Genomic DNA, 22463 nt, shown 5'->3' with positions numbered 1-22463 from the left:
GATCGCCCAGGCCGATGGAAGAATGACTGGAGGGAACAAAAGGAAAGGAGACAACGTGAAGGAACATGCTTCCAGTGCGGAATGGGATTTCCTCACAGAGGTGCATGCCCAGCGTTTGGCCAGACGTGCAGAAGATGTGGTGGAAGAAATCACTAAGCCAGTATGTGCCATGGTGCACAAGTCAGAGGCGACAAGGAAAGAACAGGAAGACAACAGGAGTCGACAACAAGACACGTCAGGTATGTCGACAATGAAAGGAGAAGTCTGTCACGAGGGTCAAGCGAAGAAGAGGAAGAAGAGAAAGTGGAAAGATTATACCACATGTCGGAGGTGCACACAGAGCCAGCAGACAAAAGCACCCGAGGAAAGACAGACAATGCAAAGATAAGAGTAGGAGCGCATGAAGCAGACTTTGTACTAGACAGTGGTGCAACATGCAACGTCATGTGTGTATCAGAGTACGAGAAAATGGAAGTAAAGCCGACACTGAGAGCGTCCAAGGTAAAAGTGTTCACCTGGGGGGCAAGGAACGAGGTAACGAATTTGGGAAAATTCACAGAGGAACTGAGGTACGAGGACAAAGTAAAGAAGGAGGACATCCATGTTCTAAAAGGCGATGCCCCTGGACCATGCCTGATGAGCAACAGCACCGCTAAAACGATGGGCCTTATAACGATGACATATGAAAAAGACAAAAGACATGCCGATAGCAAGCGAAGAGAAGACGTAGGGACCAGAGAAAGAGGAAGAGAACAAAAAAGAATAAGTGAGGGAAGAAACACAACAAAGGGCGGCCGTAGAAAGAGAGGAGCAAGAAGCAAAGCGGAGGACGGAGAGCAACGATCAACACGAAGAGAGGCTGACAGAAAGAGAGCAGACGGAGGACAACGGAAAGGCAGAAGAAAGGATGATGGCAGGAAACGACGACCAAGGAAGGGGTACAAGGGGACAAAGAGACTACGTAGAAAAAAGTAGGAAACAGAGACTGGGGAGAAGGGTCGACGAGACTGACAGTCTCTCTCTCTCTCTCTCTCTCTCTTCTTTTCTCACCACGACAATGAGCAGGAGAATAGCACCATGAACATTTGTTTGCAACAAGGGGGGAGATGTAGTGACCTGACAAATAGGGACCGAGGACACTAGGACCCTGTGGGTCATGAGGGAGGTGACCAGGTCACCGGACACCACATCCGATCAGGGGACAGGAAGCGGACAGTTTGGACTAGGACGAGGACAGGGATGGACGCGTGTAACCAGCTGCATGGAGAATAATAATAAAGGATTGCAATTGCACCCACCTGTGTCCTGCGTGTGATTTGGGGCTGCAGAGTGCATGCCGTGTAGACACGACACCATTGAAGCAAGATCTATTTACAAAACTGCCTGCATCACCCACAAAGCCTTGCACACTTCCACCCCTCATTACAAGGTGAATAAACTGAAAATGTTTGGAGGCTCAAGACCTTCTTGGAATGCAGAAAAGTTTCTGCTTGAGCTCCCCTCCATCAAAAGGGAAAGTTCGATGGCTCAATCGTTCTCAGGTAATGCGATGAGAATCTGGAACTCGCTTTCTCCATTGCTCCGTGCCACCAACTCTATCCGGATCTTCAAAGCTGACCTCAAATCTTTTCTCTTCCAAATACACTTTCAGAACTAATACCTTCATTCTCAGACCCTTCTACGAAGTTCTTTCATCATTGTAAGTTTGTAATATTTTCTTCTACATTCCTCACCCTTGCTTGCTGTGTTTGATATTGTGTTCTTGCCTTCTATGTTTTTTCCCTACCTCTTCTATTCTCCTGTTTATTTTTATAAGGTTCTATTTTGTAACATTTCTCTAATGTAAGGTAACTGGTTCTGTTGTACAGCGCTCTGACACCTTCGGGTCAAATGCATTACATAAATAACTAAATAAACAGTACTCTACAGGAAGAGAACTAGCAAGGTTCTCGTTATAATGACGTTCACGATGAATGGCGTTTCTCGACAGGTAGCTTTAAAAATAGAAATGGGGCTGGAAATTTAAAGAACGACCATAGCAAGCAGCAACGGCCATCTTCAAATAATAGTGTTTTCCTTTAACTGAAGGTAAATTTAATGAATCGCATGCTTCCTTTTTTGTTGTTTTAATTAAAAACGCAATTGTTATGCATGTTACAGCACTATTTGTGTAAAAGTTGATTAATATATACATATATATATATTTGCACTTATCTAAACTCTATTAATATACTTATAACGTTTGGAGTCTAATTATATCTATTCAGTGACAGTAAAAGCCGTTCAATAAAATCATTGCTTTATATGTAAATTAATATATATAAAAATACTTTTTGAACGAACCGTCCTTTCCACTATATTAAAATGCCTTTATTTCTCCGTTTCGAAATGGCCGCTTTGTTCGCTTGTATAAGCAGGGCTAAGGGGCGGGCCGTGGATGATTTTGATGCAGTCTTTTGCCCTGTCAAGTCCTTTTTCTGTGTCTACCCCTCCTTCTGCTGAGCTAGAGGAGGCCCGGTCTGAGAGTTCCTGGGGAATTGTACTGCGCCCTAAGTACCCCTTGTACCCCAGTTTATTGAACGTGTCGGAGACGTGTGTGTGGGCTGTTCCTTGTCTTTTAAGCGAAAAGGTGCCAGAAGCTGAGAGGCTCCGTTACTAGACCCGGTTGTAAGCAGGTGTGTGTAAACGGATGCACAGCTCTTCACCCTAGGTACCCGAAAGCCACATCTGTGCCCTGCAAGCTCTTGCGCCATAGGGAGTTTCCGCTGACAATGTAGGGATTTGCGGTCAAAGGCTAGTGCACGCTACATTGTCGCAATCGCTTGGTTATTTCTATATGTGACTTATTGTAAAAGTATATTTTGTTTTCTCTGTGTTTTAACCCGAAGGGTTCTGAACGTCATGGCGGATCCAGCGCAGGATGCTCCCCCTCCGCAGCAGCAGCAGGCGCCTGCTCCCGTGACCGGGGCTGTGGTAAGAGCTGATGTGCATATGTTAAATTAAAGCGTATTTGGAACATAATGTATTTCTGATAATAACATATAAATGCAATCAAATTGAGAGGAACACATTTTAATTTATGTACTCAGGACTGACCATGGGTAGCATATTTATTGTGTGTGTGTGTGTGTGTGTGTGTGTGTGTGTGTGTGAGTGATATATATATTACGGCCCAAGGATTGAACCTATCACCCCAGTGCATAGACTTAATCTGATACCCAAATTGTTAAGGTCGGGTGTGTAGAGGGGGAAGACCTTTTCAAAATGTAATTTTAGATTGTATCCATGTTTGCCAAATATGCACGTCCTTCGACTGTTCACAGTCCGTTTGTTGTCGTCTTGCTGGGATACTTGCTTAGATGTCAAGTGACGTGCATTTATATGAAAGAAAAAGTAATCGTTTCCACCTGTATTCTCGAAGATAGCAATAAAGTTCACTTCACTGTATTTCAGTCAAAAGTTCAAGTTGGGCCAGCCTTTCAATATGATTTGAACTTTGATGAACGGAGAACCTCTAATTTTGGATTAGTATAATGGTGGTGGGGTAATTTTCCCTTAAAATGTTAGGATAAGAGTGCGCGTATATCAGTTTTATTTGCTACCTGCTAATGTATGTGTATGTCTTAATGGCCATCGGTACATGCAAACAAAACAGCAGGGCTTGTTCTGAATACCATCATTTTACAAGAAATCACAAAGCTTGTGGTCGTCCGTGTACAATCCGGAACATCACCCAGGATATTCACATACTACAAGTTACTAAGGACCTGACACTTTCAACAATGATTGCTTTAACATAATCATTGCTTTTCTCTCATCCCTCTCTAGAGCTGATTTTCTTATCCGTCTCAACTACTCCTACACATCCCCTTGCATGTTTTCCACTTAAATTAGCATCTATGTTCCTAATCTATTAAGTCAATTAATTGCCTAATGAAGGAACAGTTAGCATACTGAGCTCATAACTGTACCACTAGTTATGTATGAAAATCAAATATATATTGACTCGCCTGTGTTTTTTGTTCTACAAAGCACCTGTATGTAATGTTTGTTTCTAGTCGGGGTCAAGTTTTAATGGCACCCTCTACTTCCCTTCTCACAGGCTCGGTACTGTGTTTCACACTCTAAAGTATGTATGTTCATTGTTTAGGGCCAGACTATCATTTATTTGATAAAATTAATACAGCCATATATAGCGCATCACATATGTTTTTAATTCAAAGAGGGAGCGCATCGATTATATTAAGAAACGTCAAGATGAAGAGGTTGGTTCTTATGTGAAGTTTCATAATGAGCTGGATCTCTAGTTTGGCCTCGTGGCGGCAGGTTTCCATGCACGCCTAGGCTTTTCTTCCTTCTCTCTCTTTTTTTTTTTGTTTGAGACACACATTCACTCTCCCACTGAATTTCGAGAAATCTTTTTGGAGCTTGGAATGCTTTTTCCCAGGTGCCAGTTGCACACCGTAATTTATTGGCACACTACAGGTGTTACTATTCCCAGTAGGTCTCATTAAAGTGCCCTGAAACCTGCAGCATTTACTGAAACAGATGCCCGAACACGCCTAGGCTGGGATAGGGAGGGAGTGGTCTGTTTGAACCTTATGTCCTTACCATCTTATGCTCTTGTCAGCTGCACACACTTTGTGCATGTAAGGTATTGCAGCCTCTTTATGAGACAGGACACTGATTTTTATTGCTCGCATGACCTGACTGGCACTCATCTGACAGGTGGATTCATTTAATGGTCTCACTGTGCATAGTTGTGGACATATTACCCGTGGTACAGATCTTCCTCAGCAGGCTTCGAAAAATTGAAACATTTTTACCAGACCTGCGGGTCATAGAAGTTAGTATTTCACAAATAGATTGTTCAGATACAAAAAGTTGGTATATTTTGATGACGGGTGTCCTGAAGAATGGAAAGTAGTCAGAAAATTGAAAATACATTCTAAGTACAAGAAAATAAATGCTGAAATGGGGTTTTGATCTGAAGTATTACAATTTTACCTCAGTTTGGGTTGGGGTAGTGGATATTCAGCCAATGTTATGAAGGTCATCTAGGTATAAAAATATGTACATGGTAACAAATTGTATGGACTGGGATGGATGTAGTTAGGCACAGGAATGCTATTCGTGCTTGAGAAGTAGCAGATCTGTGAAGGCGTGTATTATTGACCATGTCTGAACTGGGGTGGCAGAGTGGGCTAAAGAACGGTGATGGATTAAACCCAGATCAGTTGACTGGGGGTGAGTGCTTGTATTGTCAACGCTCCGTCCACCATTTCCTTTGGTTTTTCTTTATTATTGAAAGTATCCATTTGAATTTCCTGGGGGACCTTAGTGGCAGTTGGGTATTGATCTAATTGGGCCACTTTTTGTTGTAGAAAGACAAGCAGTTGGCGTAGTCATTACCGATCAGGATAGTAGAGAAATTGACACTTAAGTGATAATTTAATTGTTTCTAGGTGGTGTGTTCTATAGGGAAGAGCTCCCAGAGAAAATTATACTGGATGATGACCCTCTATTTGTTAGTGCCAAAATGGAACTGTATCTTTATGAATGTGGCATATACCTTGAGAATTTCAGTTTCACTGCTACATTGTGAGTTGAAAGTTTAATAGGGTTGTCAAGGGCCGGTCAAATTGTCTACTAGAGCAGGTATTTAGTAGAAAAAAGCTCTTTACCCCTTCGCCGCGGGGGTAATTTCCCCACGGCGCGAGGGGGGGTAGGGGGGTGCGTCGCTGCGGTGCTCGTGACGAGCCCAGCTCGTCATGAGGCACAGTTTAGGTGTGCTCATGACGAGCTGGGCTCGTCGTGACTCCGCCCACTGATTGATTCTCTCGCACAGGCGGGGAATCAATTGTGCGTTGGAGTGCCGCGGCCGTTATGACGAGCCAAGCTCGCCATGAGCACAGCTGCACTGTGCCTCATGACGAGCTGGGCTCGTCATAAGCATGGATGGGCTTTAAGTTTCAATTCCAAATTACAGAAATACGCCCAGTGATGTCTGGTGTATCTATTTTGAATTTTTGAAGAGGCAAAAACTTGGTTTTAGATTTTTTTCCTTTGTGTTTGCAAAAATGTGGAAAGAGTCAGTGGTTGATTATGGGAAAATACAGCAGGAAGTGGATGTGTACAAAGGAAAGATATAAAGATATGTGGATTTAACTGGAAAGGCAAATGTGGGGGGGCACAGTGGAATAAGACTGAGTTAAATTGCGATGTGTTCTTCGGTTCGTTGGAGTCTGAGGTGAAAACCATTGAGAGGATAAGCTCTTCAATTGAAGTAGAATGAGTTGAGCCTCTGTATGACAATGCTCTTTGTTCCCGTACCAAAGAATGAACAAATCTTACACACCACACTGGCATACTTGGAGTGAAAGGGTAAAGCATGTTGTGTCATTGTGTAGTACAGGGGAGCTTTTTTTTAATGTTCATATTGTACTGAAAATGTATACCCTTGTTAAGATAACTTATTACAGTTTTTGTCTTTCTGCATGTCCATTATATGATAAAAAATTTTAATAAGCTCAATTATATCGCATTTGAGACATTTGTTAAGGGGAACGTGTGTGGCACTGCTCTTTTGTTGAACAGTGGAATGGAATGTGAGCAATAGACCTTGAGGTGAAATATAGCGCATACGTAGTTACTTGTATTGTGGAAAGTTGGTATTTGAGCGAGTGGCAGCTGGGATAAAAAGGTGGAGTTTGAGGAAACATGTTTGGGGTTGCCTATGCTATCAGACCCTCTAAATAGAACTACACGTTACCTTGTTCTGGATAAGTTATTCTTTACAAATCTTAATGAACAGGGACAGTCATGTACAGTCACTGCCTGTACTCTGAGGACTCACTGCACAGTAATTTGTCCAGAGAAGCCCAAAGTTCATTTAGTGCTGTTGAAGGTCAGTATTGCCTCCGTTGTGAAAAAACAGAATTTCCATAACGTTTGTCAGGTCCTGCCGCAACAAAAAGAAACTGTGTAGATGACAAATTTAGTACATGTGTAGCCTCTCCGAATCAGTTGTCACAAAGTAGCAGGGGTGGGATATTTATTTCACCCGAAGCACGAGCAATGTGGATTTCAGTCACTGACATGAAGTCTTAAAGTCTTGATTGTCTATGGGCAACTAGAAATGGAATTACTGTAAGAAAGCACAGAGCTATGGAACCCCGATGATCCCAGCCAGTCAGTGCAGCAGAAACAATTGGCAACCATGCGGGAATTACTTGAAGGCCTGTGATTGTCCTGAGTTCGATGACTGTTCTCAAGTCAGGGATTGGCTGGAGGAACTATGCGCCCTCACCCAGATAAAACCTATCCTATTGTTTAACAGCCTTTGGGTGGGCTCACAGGGATCACTGAGCATTCTATCCTCCTTTTATTCAAATGCAGTCGTGCACACATACTGGAGTTCGAGATCCTCGTAAAAACTGCGAGTTAGGGGAAGACGATGCAGCTCTTTGCATTATGCTCCAGCATTGTCATTTATGAGGCTGAGGAGGGAATGTGGTCCATCATCCCTGCCCTTTGGGTTCCTGCGGTAAGCTGTTTGAAGGCCTCGGCTCCCTTTCCTTCTCATCTGTCATATTCCTTGCTCGATCCAATCCAAGTCAAATTTGTACTTTTAATGATGTCCCTGGGATCTCTTTTTATAAGGCCTTTTGATTGTATCTGGACACACTTCCATGCCTTTTGCTTGTCCTGGAGCTCAGAAGCCTCTGTCTGCCAATGGTGTCCTCAGCCAAGCTGTGCAACTCTACAGCAGCTCAGATGTGGAATTCCTATAGCCGTACGCCCAGGACATAGTTTGGGATCAAGAGCAACAACTTTTCTTGTGTATTTTGGCCTTGGGACAAGTAGGCCCAACCCTCTACAGCACAAATCCTTTGGTTGCCAGTTTGCAGTACCACATTATGGATCAGGGAAGGGCACTGTCTGCAGTTAGGATAATATTTTTGCCCATATGGTAATGCTGTTCAAATTTGTATTCATGGTTCATTCATTGAAAGCCTTTATTATTAGGGTAAGCGCTCTAAGTAAATGTTGTGAGACCTGACTGCACTACTGACAGTGGTTCCAGTATAAAAATGTGCACACATGTTTTCAAAGTTTAGCAATATGAGGGTATGTATAATGCCCCCAGAATGGTCTCTGATTTGGTGCAAATATGTGCAGAAGCTGGAAAGCAAGATTGATGATTCTCTGCTTTCAAAATAAAATGTTCATAAAAAATTGAAAGCAGGAAAAAAACATTTTGCTAAACTACTGTAAATGTAATGTATCATTTATTTGCAGCATCATTTAGTAACATGTATTGATACATGCTAGTATTTACCAAAAATATTCATAATGGAAAAATTAGTGTAACCAATTTCACTAAGATTATGGAACACGCAAATAAACAAGCATTGGCAAGTCAGAAGGTCTGAAATTAACCCCTTCAGTGCTCATGACGGAACGGTTCCGTCATGAGCGTCGGTTGGCCTGTGCTCATGACGGAACCGTTCCGTCATGAGTCCATTGGTTCTTTAGAACCTTCAGCACCGCAGCGGAATTCGCGCAGCACTGAAGGGGTTAATGGTCAGCTTTTTAGTTTTGTCAATGTGTGGCTTGTTTTTGGCATGGTTTTTGTAAAATCAAACATCACAGACCCGGCACTTTTGGGCACTCATCAACTTCTTTATATAGGATTGGTATGGGGCGATATTTTTATCTTTTCACAAACTCAGATGCTCTTTTATGAACTCTGACCTAATCCCTTGTGCCTAAATGATTAATAATTTAAAGCAACCAAGAAGGGAGAAACCAGTAATCAGTCAGAGCACTAAACAAACAGCACTCAAAACTAGAGTGTATGTGTACCACAAAGGAAAAAGTGTGGAGAAATGAGGAAGTATCTCACGTGTGCACCACCGGAGGAGCTACTGGCAGGTTCTCACCAGCTTGCCTACATACTTGTCATCATCGATATTTTCTCATATGAAAAGAGGCGTGTGTCCAGTGTGGGAAGGGTGTGAAGACTAAACATAAAGAACAGACCCAGCGAGTAATAAGACACAAGAAGGGCATTCTAACCCTGGAACTATTGCCTACCACTACCTTCAGCCCCAGTATGTAGATCTGCTGAAACGTGGCAACATAAGGGGATTGAGCGTATTCAAACCCTACTATGGTATGAGCCCTGGCATAATTAGAGAGGCGTTATCCTAGCTCTTATATAATGAGATGCTTCCATAATTTGTCACTGCACTACATGGCACCAAAGGGGCAAGTGGAATTTGTTACAGGACAAGTAGATTTATGAAGGAACCAGCCCCACAGACATGTAGTTATTTTAGTAAATTCCACACCCGAGCAGGTTTCACCTGCTTACTCTGCAGTATTGGCATGTTCAGCTCTGTGTCCAGGGATGGTTCCTCCTTCACCTGTTTGGATAAGGTGCTGGGGTTCAGCTGCAGAAGGACGTATGGTTCTGAATGGAGTGCTTTAGGGCGGATTTATAGATTGAGAGTACCTGGCTTTGTCCCCTGTCTCCCTTCACCACTTGTCCTGAAACTGCCCAGGCCTCTTTACCGAGTTCCTCAAGGGAACCCTTACTCATCCACAGGTCTCTCTAGACCTGTTGTATAGCAATCTTATCCCATTAATGCAATCCCTCCTCTCACCATCTGATCATCCATGCTGATCCCTGACCTCATTTAAGTATTAGCTCGTTCTCTGCTCCATGATGGCTCTCCATAACTTCCCACCATTCCTTGTGAATTCAGGGCTATAGGGCTCACACCCGCTTGCAGAGATCTCCCCTGAGTTTTTCTACACGTTCCCTGGTAGTTGCCTCCACACTACCTCCTTTGTCAGCAGCATGTTCCCCTGCAGTTTCAACATCAAGTCTACTCTGCACCTATGCTCTTTAGCTCTCCACCTATGCTCCTTTCCTCTCCCTTTGCATCTCATTGTATAGGCGTCTCCTAGTATAGGCAGAAGCTTCATGTGTGCCCATGCAAACCAAGGGTAAGCTTGTCTTTGAAGGGCTCTGTGTGAGTGTGTCTGTCTGTAAAAGGTGTGTCTACAGTGCGTGTGCGTGCCCCTATTGCTTTGCCGGGTGCCTGTCTTAGCAGATGTTCACGGGGCAGTCAGATGCTCTTCTCGGCCTCTCCTTTCTAGAGAGATCTTTATAGTCAGTAGCAGCTGCTCTTGAAGTCCTTCTGCTCCACATGTCACTTCAAGAGGAAGGAGAGAACAAGATGAGAGGGCGGACCAAGCTATAGGAGACCAATGAAGAGAAATAAACAGAGAAAAATAAAGTGAATAGTAAATAGCAGCAAAAATATGATGGAAATGAGTCTATAAGTGAGGGAACCAGAGCTCATAAAGATGAGAAGGAAAGGGAAAAGAATGTTCTAAATTTTTCAATGTTGACTTGTATGTTGACTTGTATGTTGTGTGTTAAAAATGGGATGTAGGTGCTTTGTGAATGTGACTGTGTAATTTGCTGTTGAGTGGTACCAGTACTTCAGACATATAGTTTGAGTTTTAATCCCAGTCACAAAACTGTGCAAATGCACCTATTAGAAGGATTTGCGTATTTTCGTGAAGGTCACAGATTCAAACTCTAGTGAAATACTTTAAGGGGGTTAATGCACTAAATGCAAAGATTTGTAGTTTGTTGGTCACAAGTTCAATCATCCTCCTGTATAAAAGTGGGTTAATGTAAGTCATGCATGGATCTTTTTTTACCTTTATATAACAAGTACCAATTCTAAATATAAAATGGTGCACTGCCAGTAGGAGCTCTGTAGCAGGGTAAAAATATGAGAACTTGAAAAATAAATTGAAACATACTAAATTCCGCCATTTCACACGGTCACCTCAAACTGTCCCTACTCTAGACCTGTTTAAGTTATTTTAAAAAGCTGTGAACTTGTATGTTTTGGTCCATGTCCTCTTTAGGTAGAAGTCGGGACAAGAGGATTTCTGTAATTAGCAATTGGATTCTGAATCATTTTGCTCTTTGAACTGATTATTAAAAGAATATAAAATGTCCTAGATGTCATGAAGAAAAGTTTCAATTGTAATAATGACCTGGAAGTGAGAATTATGATTATCTCTCTGTTTATTTACTCGGCAACCTTAACAAATAGCAGTTTTTCAAAGCCTACAAATCCCATGGGGGCTTTGCAGTAACTCTGTTCCAAGCTTTTCTTTCAGAATTCTTGCTTCTGGTTTGAAGTACAATAACCATCACTCCAACCACACATCATTGTTATCGACACAGTGTCAGAAAAGCAAGATATTCATTAAACTTGTCAATACTTTGCAAGAAAACAACATTGTAACAAATCATTAACCCATGGCGTCACAGTATCATTTGTAAATCTACTTATCAAGATTGCCGCTGGCTTCATAGGAGAAAGGAAGTGTAATAGAATGCCACAACTCTTGAGGGATAATCCTCTCCTCAGTGGCCTTAATAGAATTGACACTTTCCTTCACGATAGCTGGGAAATGTTATATTTTATGTTGGAACCGGAGGCTCAGATTATGCTACTTTAATAGCTGCTTGACAATTTATGACGCCATGCCAGAAACTTGTTTAAAGTAAAAGATCTTAAATGTAGAGTCTGATTCACTCTTAGCCTCACACCCTTCATGCATGTAGCCGTTCCGTGATGGGCCGCAGCACCTTGGTGAAACACAAAGGTGCTGAGGACAGACCGCATGGAAGGCGTGTGAATTCGAACATCTGTCTGCCCATTCAAACTGTAGAAAACATCTGTGGGGTGGGGGGGGGGGGGGGGATCAGAATGGTGAAGTAGATGTCCTTGAGCTAGAGTCTCCCCAACCGATCGTTTGGTAGCAGAATTTCCCTGAGGAGGTGTATTCCCTCCATTTTGAAATGGCGAAACATCAACCGGCAGTTGAAGTCTTTCAAGTTTGACTGCCTGTAACCTTTTGTCTTTCTTTTCTACAAAGAAAATATTGCTCAGGAACCCCCTGGGATGAAGAACAGACTGAAAGATTGCTCCTTTCTCTAGAAGCTCTGCCACCTCTCAGTCTACCACCCATGTTCCCTCTTGAGAAAACACTCCGCCACCTCTGTCTACCACCCATGTTCCCTCTTGCGAAAACACCCCGGATATAGGATGGGAACGTTGCTGGGGAGTAATATAGAACTCTTTGTAGAAACCCCTCACTGTTTGAAGCAGCCATGTGTTCCCTGTGGTGGATGCCCAGTTTCAATATGAACTACTGAAACCTGCCCCCACCCTGTGTAGGGAGGAAGGGATATTGCTTACTGGTGGGGCCACCTGGCTTATTGCTGGCTCTTCGGAAGGCTGCTTTACCTCCCTGACCTCTGCCTCAAGCTCGAGGGCGAGAACCCTCCAAATTTGTTTTGGTCTTGCCACTGGATGGAGCGTCTTGTCTGGAGTTTATGGGGGTATATGCCTGTCCGATGGAGTGTTTCCCACTTCTTCCGGCCCCATCAAGAATCTCTTGGTTGAATGCCTTCCGAATGGATTGCTGCGCCTTGCCAAGTGACAAAATGGTATTGACGAAGCGCTAAAGCTCCTTAATGAAGGGATCTCCAAAGAGACCCCATTCGCCACAGGGTCGGCTTCTGTGGTGGCCAACTCACCCAATGTTGGTTGTATCTTGACAAAAGACCAACCGGGCTCACCCTGACGGAATAGGCGGGTCCCTCATGTTTTCGAACTCTTTGCCATATCAAGAATTTTGGTAAGCAGCCCCAGGACGTCAAGAACGTTATCCTGGCAAAACCGCCTGGATTGGTCAAGGTCCTTCTTAAGGTCTTTTATAAACTTGGTGATAACGTCACCATTTTGGTTGATATCTGGAGTACATGCCCCTTTCCTGGCTAAAAAGTGTCTAGGGCACTCAGCACTCCGAAACCCCCCTGTACCTCTTTGTTCATGAGCTTTCTAATATGGCTGGGTACATACCACACCACATTGGAGGCAGGAAACCAGTACGCGGAGCTGGGGTGATAAATATCCTCTAGGGCCAGCATACTCAGAACCCCGGAAGAGCCTTTTACGTCCTTATCCTCCAATCGGGGCTTCTTGGCGCCGCCCTCTGGTTTCCATGTTGTACTCGGGCCATGTATGTCACCCAAGTCCCCATCATGAGTGTCTGAATCCTCCCCGGTATTCTCATCTGTTCCCTGAGGCGACTAGGAATTCTCATCGGGAGTCCATCCATGTTGGGAATCGTCCTGAGCCTCTAGGACCTCAAGACTCCTCTTTAAGAAGGCTTGCAAATGCGTCTGAGGGGGTAGAGGTCCTCCTAACTTTGGTGACTGGTCTGGCTTTCCCTTTGCCCTTAGGGGAACCCTCAGTGGTAAGAGGGAGGCAGCGGATTTACCCGGTCACTAGACGTGATACTTTATTTAAACATTTTTACAAATTTGGATGTTTTTAACAATGTCACATTACAAGTCTTGAAAATGTATGAAATTGACGTTGATAGCTTGTCTTAATGGAAAAATATAAATAGCCTTGAGAAAACCCTGGCTTTACTCGCCACACGGGGCGAAACACGTGTCTGCTGTTCTCCCCCCTCTCTCTCTTACAATGTTCACTATGAAAAAACGATGAGTGAAATGGACTCAATCAAGTGAAAAACAAAAAGAACTACTTTCACTCCAACCTACTTATATTGTGCTACATTCAAAAAAAGGAATTAACCTTACTGACGGATGTGTGTATATATGTGTTTGCAAAGGAGGAACATATGCTCACAACCCTTTCCTCACAAGCCTCAGACCTTCCCCATGCGGGGGTAAAATACTGCATCATGCAGTTCAACAATTTTCTGACACTGGGACACCAAAGCCGAAGAGACCGCTCTCTCAAGGAATGTGTTGATGGCATCCACCAATTCTTCATGAAGGGGAGGAATGACTGTTCCTATTCCATGGACTCCTAATACTCATTTTAAGCACCTGCCATGGTGTTCAGGTGGAATTGGGTAGTTGGGTAGAAATATCTGAGGCAAACAGTAAGGAAACCACTCTATTGCCTTCACCAATAATGTGCAGTGGTCAATGCTTGGTTCCTGGCGTGAAAGCCACGCGTCTGCTCGACACGCCCCTCTTATTAGCCTGGGGCTGTAAGGGAATATTACTCCGCAGGATGAAACCACTTATCTGGAACACTTAGCAAGTCTAAGGGAAGAGGAGTTGGCCTAACGGCTAGGGCGGTCGACCTCGAATCTGGGGAACTGGGTTCGAGTCTCGGCAATGATGCTGAACATCCTGTGATTCTGGGCAAATCGCGTAATCTCCCCATGCCTAACAAAAATGAATGTGTCCTCATGTAACGTAACTGGTGCTATGTAAAGCGCTCTGATACCTGGTCAAGTTTGCGCTATATAAATCTCCGTAAAAAATAGAACAGGCATTTGCAATGCGATAGGTCTCGCATTTACGAGAGATTAAGCTATTGGCATTGTAAATGACTGCCTTTTATTTATGTTTTAAAAACCAACACATAAATAAAAGCCATTGCCATTTACAATGCCAATAGCTCAAATTCTCACAACTGCGAGACCTATTGCATTGCAAATGCTTGTTAACTTAGTTTCTTGAGATAATAAATACCCAGAATGAGACCCGTGTTTCTTCTCTGCTGGAAGGCCAGGCAGCAATGATCTGTACAATATCACTCTGCCTCTCTTTTGTGAGGCTGTTCTGCAGAGTGTGATTAAAACTCGCTGCTCACTGCACTGTTTTTTGTCAACCACACGAAATACATTTTTGCCCTTGTGTGTAATGAGTATTTTTCCCGAATTAAATGTAGTTACCAAGCGATAACCTGGGACCAAGATATAGCTGCCTCCTTGTTATATTTTCAGGGCTCTCAACTGGCTCTTTGAGCCATATACAAACAACACTTGGCTTGAACCTCCGTGTTAATTCGTGTAGACGGGTGAATAGTTTTCATGGATGCTGTGTTAAGCATTTTCTTAAGCTTTCATTGTGAAGCAAATGTAAACAAAGAAAAAGACGTTTGTCCAGATCTCTTTCTGCTTAGGATAATTTGCAGTGAAATCGGAGAAGACAGTGTGAGAGAGGAGGAGGACTTATTGTACCGTAAATCACCCTTCAAGCGTTCTCTTTACCAGCCAATTTAGGGCAAGTTAAAAATGACCAGGTGGAAATTACCACCAGAGGCCTCGCACAGCATCAATTTCGTGCTGTGACTCCCATTATTGTTCACAGAAGACGAGGAGGACTAAAGCAGCAGAGGCCATACTCCTGTGCTGTGGAGACGAGGGTGGGTGACAGATTGCAGTGCTAGCAGGCTACTAGAGAGCCGGAGAAGGAAGTGGGTGCGAGGTACTCAAACTGCTTGGAGACGCTGAGGGAGACGGTATGTAGAGAGGCGACACTGAGGGCGGGAGGGGAAGAAGCAACGGGGACAGTGCGTGCGAGAAGCAACTAGCAGCACAGGGAGAGTGGGGCACGCAAGGGTAAATGGGCAAGCAAAAACGAACCAGAGAGGACGGGTGGGTGTAAGCCAAGGTTTGAAGGGAGGATCACTGACAAGGAGAGGAGTCCATAAGGGAGTGAGCTGAGAAAACAAGCAACGACGAGGAGGAGGGACTAATGGGGGGAGCACTTCTATAAAGCGCTCTGACACCTTCGGGTAAAGTCGCACGCACAACGGCAAAAGTGAAAGCAGGCTGGCGAGTGGTATGCAATGTGAGCCCACTATGACGAGAGAGGAAAGCCAGATGGCACCTCTGCTCGTCATTGTACGCGTAAACGCTCGCTCTATGCCAGCCCAAAAGCTGTGGTCGGCTTTTCAAAGCCACACACTAAATGTCTCGCCAGATCAGCGTGTACCGATTTACATTACTTTTAGGGGAAAGATCACTGTCCCTGGGGCCTGGTTAGCAGGTCCCAGTGCACTTTCAGTTCTATTCATCCAGAGCAAAATGTTGGGGATGACCATCCAAAAAGGGCACTTTCCCTAAACTTATTGTTGGAAAAGCTGATGGGCCCTCAGGTTTGTTGGGTCTCACGAAGCACACATTGTCATAGTAGTCCCTGGTACTCAAGGTAACAACATTGTGTGTGAATGTGTGTCTTGTTAGTGGGCAGAATGCCATCACTCTCAGTGAAGATAGCCAACAGCTGTTGTACTGCTGCCCCATACTGCAGGAGGCTGAAGAAAAATGTGAATGACTCAATAATGAACCAATGAATGAAGCGGCCTGGCTGAAAGCCCCTGTGAGTCCGCATAATCAAAATCAAAAAGTCTTAGCTAATGCGAGACCTAAGAAAATATACTCAAACATATAAGGATTTTGGGGGGGCAGCCCTAATAACCAGAAACAGGAGGGGAGAGAGAGGGGGCGTTATAAGCGGACCATAGCACCCTAACATCTACAGACCTGGAGGTTTGCATGAGTCCGGCCTCCGGCTTAGCCTGTAAAGAGTGAGACCCAGATCTCACGTGCAGCGAGAGACATAGTGGCAGGTTAGTCAACAGCAGCGAGGGGTGGGGGGGGGGGGGAGGAGGAGGGAACGGTTAGATTGGATGGCAGCCCCTTACACCTAGAGTTTCATAGTACAGCGGAAAGTCACATAGCCAGTAGAGATAAGTGACTAGCTAATCAGCTAGGAATAGCACTTTGAACTGTTAACCAGCAATGTCTATTACTAAGAGATGAATTAAATCTGTACTGTTGATACTTAAATACCAATAAAGTATGTTTAAAAACAAAAAAGGACTTTTGTATATCTCCCTCCCGCTGCCCTGGTTTCCATCTCACCCTCTATTCCACTTCACTTCTATGTGTGTGTACGTCTCTCTCCTCTAGGTTCCGCCTCCCATCCCTCAACGCCTGACCCCTGTGTGTCACTCTCTTCCTCTGCCTTGTTTCCGTCTCCCCTCGATCTCTGGCTCGACCCCTGACACCCCTGCTTGTCACTCTCCCCCTCTGCCTTGTTTCCGTCTCCCCACCCCTGCTCTCTCCCATCACTTCTTCACTTTGCTTTTTTAAAGAGTCAGAGGCACGCCAGTGTCTATAACCGGTCACCAATTCGACATGGTAGACCAGATCTTATGTCCCCACTTCTTAGCCCATCCACCCTTCAGTTATTTTAGGTTCTTTCTTGGTTCTATATCATCCCAATCATGCCTGAAACGTAGCGGGCTCTGGATCTTTCCAACTTGTTGCAATTAATGACCTAGCAACTGCGACAGAAATGAAAATAAAGTTAATCTGAGTCTAGTCTAATCTGCTGTTCTTGTCATACCCAAGTATCATCATTAATGGGCCGACACAAATCTTTCTATCAAACAATTTCCCCCAAAATATCTCCAACCTGTTGTAACTTATCACAGCGATAGAACATGTGGGCAAACTCAGCGGGACCGCCCCAGCACCTAGGGCACTTATCAGCTTCTCTTTTGCCCCACCCATATAGCATAGACGTTTCAAATGCAAATTAAATATTGTCTTATAATGTTGGGCCTTCAAGTTACCTGAGAGTAAGATCTTTGCTGCTAGTCCAAGTGAAATACATAGATCTGTGTCTCCTTCCTCTAGTTTCTTAGCCCAATTTGTTTAGTCTTCTCAAGATTGACCGGCATACTGTTCAATAGAATCTTATAAATATGCCTTATCCTACTGTCAGTCCAATTGATCACCTCTAAAAGGGGAATTTTATCCAGGAAAAAAATGTCTACCCTGAGCTGGTTATAAAATTCCTTTAACTGTTAATATTTAAAGTAGAGCTGGCGGCTTTCCAAAATCCTGCGGCAGATCTAACCAGCATTAAAAATGCAATAGGTCTTGCCTTTTATTAAGTTAAAGCCATTTGCTTTGCTATACAATACCATTAGCAAAGCCAATGGCTTTAACTTAAGCAAAGGTGAGACCTGTTGCATTTTCAATGCTTGTTTATGTAGAGCATGGTCAGTCCACATTTTTCATTGATTGTGTCGAGGATGTGAGACATTCAAAGTGTTCCCCCTTGAAAACAAACATGACTTTTTAAAGGGTGGAAAGTGAAGTGAAGTGTAGGGTAAGTATGGAATGACTCCACTGGGAGGCTGCATTAAATCTATCCAAGTTGTTCTATAATTGAGTCTAAGCCTCCAGTACCGCTTTTGGGATACTCAGTTCTCTATGATACAAAAATTGGTTGAATGGGCAGAGTATTCACAAAATATAAGCTATGGGAAAGGTAGTGCCCGGGAAGTGCCTTCTACCATGTTGCTGATATTAGGCTAGACGGTTACAAGTCATTGGGATGCAATGATGGACTTAATACCTAGTGGACTATCCTCTCACTTGACCTTCAAGGATGGGTGGTTATCTGACTGTTGCAACCACCTACTTTTATCTCCCTTTCACTGTATTCATAAGTATTATGTTATTGCTTATATCTTTATGCTCCCTCTTATCCTGCGATGCAATTCAAATTTTTCTTGTCCTTTGTGTATGTAAAGCGCTCTGATACCCACGGGTCAAGCTAGCGCTATATAAAACTTTAAAAATAAATAAATAATTGTCCACTGTAAACTGTGGCTGTTCATTGGTCAAAAGGCTTAGTAGTCCCTCCTTAGTACCGCCATGTCTCCTTTTGTAACCTATAACTATACCAAAAGGGAGTCACCATTCCTAAGTAGCGAGAGAGAGAAAAAGAAGGCCAGTAAGAGGTACTCTTGTTGTGTGCTACTCTAATTGTGGGCGGCAGTGTGTCCTCATCTTGATGCCCTCACACACCCCGAAGGATGTCATGCTTCATCATTGAGCTTTTGCTCCTCGTCGGGTCTCCTTTTGTAACCTCCCATGGCAACATACCCTGTTATTGTTCTTGCTCGGTAGGCTTTAATTACTGCTTCTGAGCACTATTTTCTCAAATAGCTTTGTCCTGCCTGCTGTTGCTAAGGAAACAGTGGTCCCTTACAAATAATAATGCTTAATCAATAAATATAAACAAAGTCGTTGCTATATTTGAAAACGACCTGCCCAGCCGGGCAGAGGTCTTTGTATTTACTTTTCAATCAATGTAAAACATGAATAACACACAATATACAAGACAGGGCACAAGCCTGTACCCAGTCAATCACACAAGAAATATCGGTACAGGGAACAATTAAAGGGAACAAACAAAAGGGCTTAGGCAAGAGCTTAACGCTCTGTAAACTTGTTAATCGCACAGTTTTGATTATAAAACAGAACAATATTGACACCTTCACACTTTTAAAGGGCAAATAAATCATTCCATGTGTGTAAGGTGCTCATAGTTGTCGACGGCGTTTCGATCCGTTTAACACATTCTACGGATCTCATCAGGACATTTAATGTATGCCTAATAGAAAAGCAGCCTCATTTGCCAAGAGGGAAGCCAAGGGGTTCAAGGCTTATTGTGTACCCGATCGCAGGAATTTCCGGGAGGTCTGTTGCTGTGACCTGTTGGGGTCAGCTTGGATTCGATTCCGGTTAGCAATGCGCTTGTGTAAGACTGAAGAAGGGCCAAAGTTTGGCCAGTCAAAGAACGTCAGGCGGACCACAAACTGGAATATAGGAACGTTCAAGATAGTCCGGTACGATAACCGATAGTAAGGATGCAGTGCTGCTCAACAACCGGCACCCGCGATTGAGCAGCACTGCTTCCTTACTATTGGTTATCGTACCAGACTATCTTGAATGTCCCTATATTCCCGATTGTGGTCCGCCTGACGTTCTTTGACTGGCCAAACCTTGGCCCTTCTTCAGTCTTACACAAGCACATTGCTAACCAGAATCGAATCCAAGCTGACCCCAACAGGTCACAGCAACAGCCCGCCCGGAAATTCCTGTGATCGGGTACACAATAAGCCTTGACCCCCTTGGCTTCCCTCTTGGCAAATGAGGCTGCTTTTCTATTAGGCATACATTAAATGTCCTGATGAGATCCGTAGAATTTGTAAAACGGATCGAAACGCCGTCGACAACTATGAGCACCTTACACACAGGGAATGATTTATTTGCCCTTTAAAAGTGTGAAGGTGTCACTATTGTTCTGTTTTATAATCAAAACTGTGCGATTAACAAGTTTACAGAACGTTAAGCTCTTGCCTAAGCCCTTTTGTTTGTTCCCTTTAATTGTTCCCTGTCCTGATATTTCTTGTGTGATTGACTGGGTACAGGCTTGTGCCCTGTCTTGTATATTGTGTGTTATTCATGTTTTACATTGATTGAAAAGTAAATACTAAGACCTCTGCCTGGCTGGGCATGTCGTTTTCAAATATAGCAACGACTTTGTCTATATTTATTGATTAAGCATTATTATTTGTAAGGGACCACTGTTGCCTTAATAATATTGACTCCCAAGGTCCCTTGCCCACTTCTTTGGGTTCCCTTGTTGTTTTTAAAAAAAAAAGAAAAAACTGCCTGCTGTTGCAACTATGACACGGTCTCTCCTAACACTTTTTTGATTTTCATAGCATGCATTTGTAATAGGTCTCGCATTTGCAAGAGTTTAAGCTATTAACATTGCCTTTTATTTATCTGTTTGAAAAACAACACATAAATAAAAGGCAGTTTAATTTACAATGTCAATAGCTCAAACTCAAATGCGAGAACCTATGGCATTGCAAATGATTGTTTAACCTTACTGCTGGCAATCCTGCCTGATGCACGGAGATGATCATTGCTAGTAATCTTGCATATTATGGCCATTAATGTAATGTCTGATGTAGTCACTATTACAACACTATTATTATTAGTAGCTTGGAGTGACTGTCATTAAATATAAGTAGCTCATATTACAGAAATGGTTGGGGACCCCTGGTATATTGAGTGCTGCTTAAACCTGTTGCCGTAGTTTGTGGTACAACAAAACACTGAGGCATGTGTTGTGCTATTGGTATTGGTAAAAGTATTGTTTTTGCGTACCACATCATGAAAACAATGTTAGTTGCCAGTCGTTAGCTAATGATTTGACTTGGAAATGTTTTAAATGTTTTAATTCCTTATGTCTTTTTACTCTTATTTAGCAATTTATGCTGGCTAATAAATTGGACACAGCAATGTGGCTTTCCCGGTGGTTCACAGTTTACTGCTCCGCTTTATTCATCCTCCCCCTATTAGGGTATGTATTTCAAAATTTTTTCAATTTAGCCTTTATTGCAATCAACGTAAACCCATTTTTTTTCTAAGCTAGCCTGCATGCATGTAGAAAGTAAATAAGGAATTAATAAAGCATGTTAACATGACTTAAATGTTCTCGCCGTTATTCGAAGTGCCACTTGGCGTAGATGCAGTGGCGGCCACTAGCAGGGGAAATCGATGGGGTAGCACGCGGGAAAAAATAAAGGAAAACAAAACTTACCTCTTCTGCTCTGACTATGTTCACACCGGCTCCCAGTCCAGACGCTACTCTCATGCTGGTATTAGCCAGCATGAGTGAAGCGTAGGGATTGGGTTAAGTGGGCTGGTTCCACGCTCCTGCAGGTACTGGGAGCCTGTGCTCCTGAGCCCTGCTGATATCTCCAAGCAACAGCCTGGAGATATCAAAGTGCCCTGAACCCACCACTCCTCCTGCTGGCTCGGCCCTCATGACTCTGCTGTTGCTCAGCTCCAGAGTAAAATAAAATGATAATAAAGCACTTTTATAAACTGCTTTATTATCATTTTATTTTACATGCATCTGCTGTTCCAGCAGTGGGGCGACGCTCCTCTGCTATAACGGAGGAGCCGCCCCTGCATGGATACTGCATGCCTTTGGTACTCTGTTGTTGGATGCTGAGTTGTTGGTCTGATGCAAACCTGTAGCTGCAGGAGACTGCTGGTACTACTCTTTGTCAATGGCTATGTGTGTTTGTTCATTTACAGGTTGCACGAAGCATCAAGCTTTTACCAGCGTGCCTTGCTTGCCAATGCTCTCACCAGCGCTCTCCGACTACACCAGCGATTGCCACATTTCCAGATCAGCAGAGCCTTCCTGGCCCAGGCTTTGTTGGAGGACAGCTGCCACTACCTTTTGTACTCGCTAATATTTGTCAATTCTTACCCAGTAACGAGTATCCTTTTCAGTGCTGTTTTTTTGATAAACGTGATTTTTCTTTATAGAAATATCTTGGAAGTGCTTAGCTAGATAAAGGTTAAACTGTATGATTGCGCCTCTTGAACGAACCCCAATTCTTGGTGCCAGTGCCCTGCAGACCCCCAGACTTAGCGTTTCACCCATACCTGGCTGACTGCTTCTGTAGCGCTCACTAACCGTGAGGGTCTACTGGAACTGGTCTTTAGAAGGCTAAACAGCTGACCTTCATCTTTTTTCCTGAAGACAGTAGAGTGAGAGGGTATGCCTTGGGTTTGTTGGGATACTATTCCGGAAATGGGGGACTCGGACAGACAACGAGTAATCACCTCCCACCTTCATTTTTGTTGCAAAGGTTTCTGGTGGGTACATACTACTTGTGTTTAGGTGA

At 43.6% G+C, this 22463-nt stretch overlaps 1 protein-coding gene across 2 annotated transcripts in view; it reads left to right on the top strand.

Annotated features, from left to right (window-relative positions):
• The first annotated feature begins 2470 nt into the window (after positions 1-2470).
• TMEM33 (transmembrane protein 33) overlaps positions 2471-22463 on the top strand; it is a 74753-nt gene continuing 54760 nt past the window's right edge. The window contains exons 1-4 of one of the 2 annotated variants that reach the window (XM_078678254.1): positions 2471-2675; positions 2889-2973; positions 21027-21121; positions 21865-22052. In XM_078678254.1, coding sequence (XP_078534380.1) covers positions 2902-2973; positions 21027-21121; positions 21865-22052 — 355 coding nt within the window. In that variant the 5' untranslated portion in view covers positions 2471-2675; positions 2889-2901. Of the gene's footprint in view, positions 2711-2888; positions 2974-21026; positions 21122-21864; positions 22053-22463 lie in introns of both variants that reach the window. The other variant, XM_078678255.1, reaches the window with a different exon arrangement.

Source organism: Lissotriton helveticus, chromosome 2_2 (assembly GCF_964261635.1).
Source record: "Lissotriton helveticus chromosome 2_2, aLisHel1.1, whole genome shotgun sequence".
NCBI classification, from domain to species: domain Eukaryota; kingdom Metazoa; phylum Chordata; class Amphibia; order Caudata; family Salamandridae; genus Lissotriton; species Lissotriton helveticus.
Note: the sequence above shows the minus strand (reverse complement) of the source record. Positions and strands in the feature narration are given on the sequence as shown.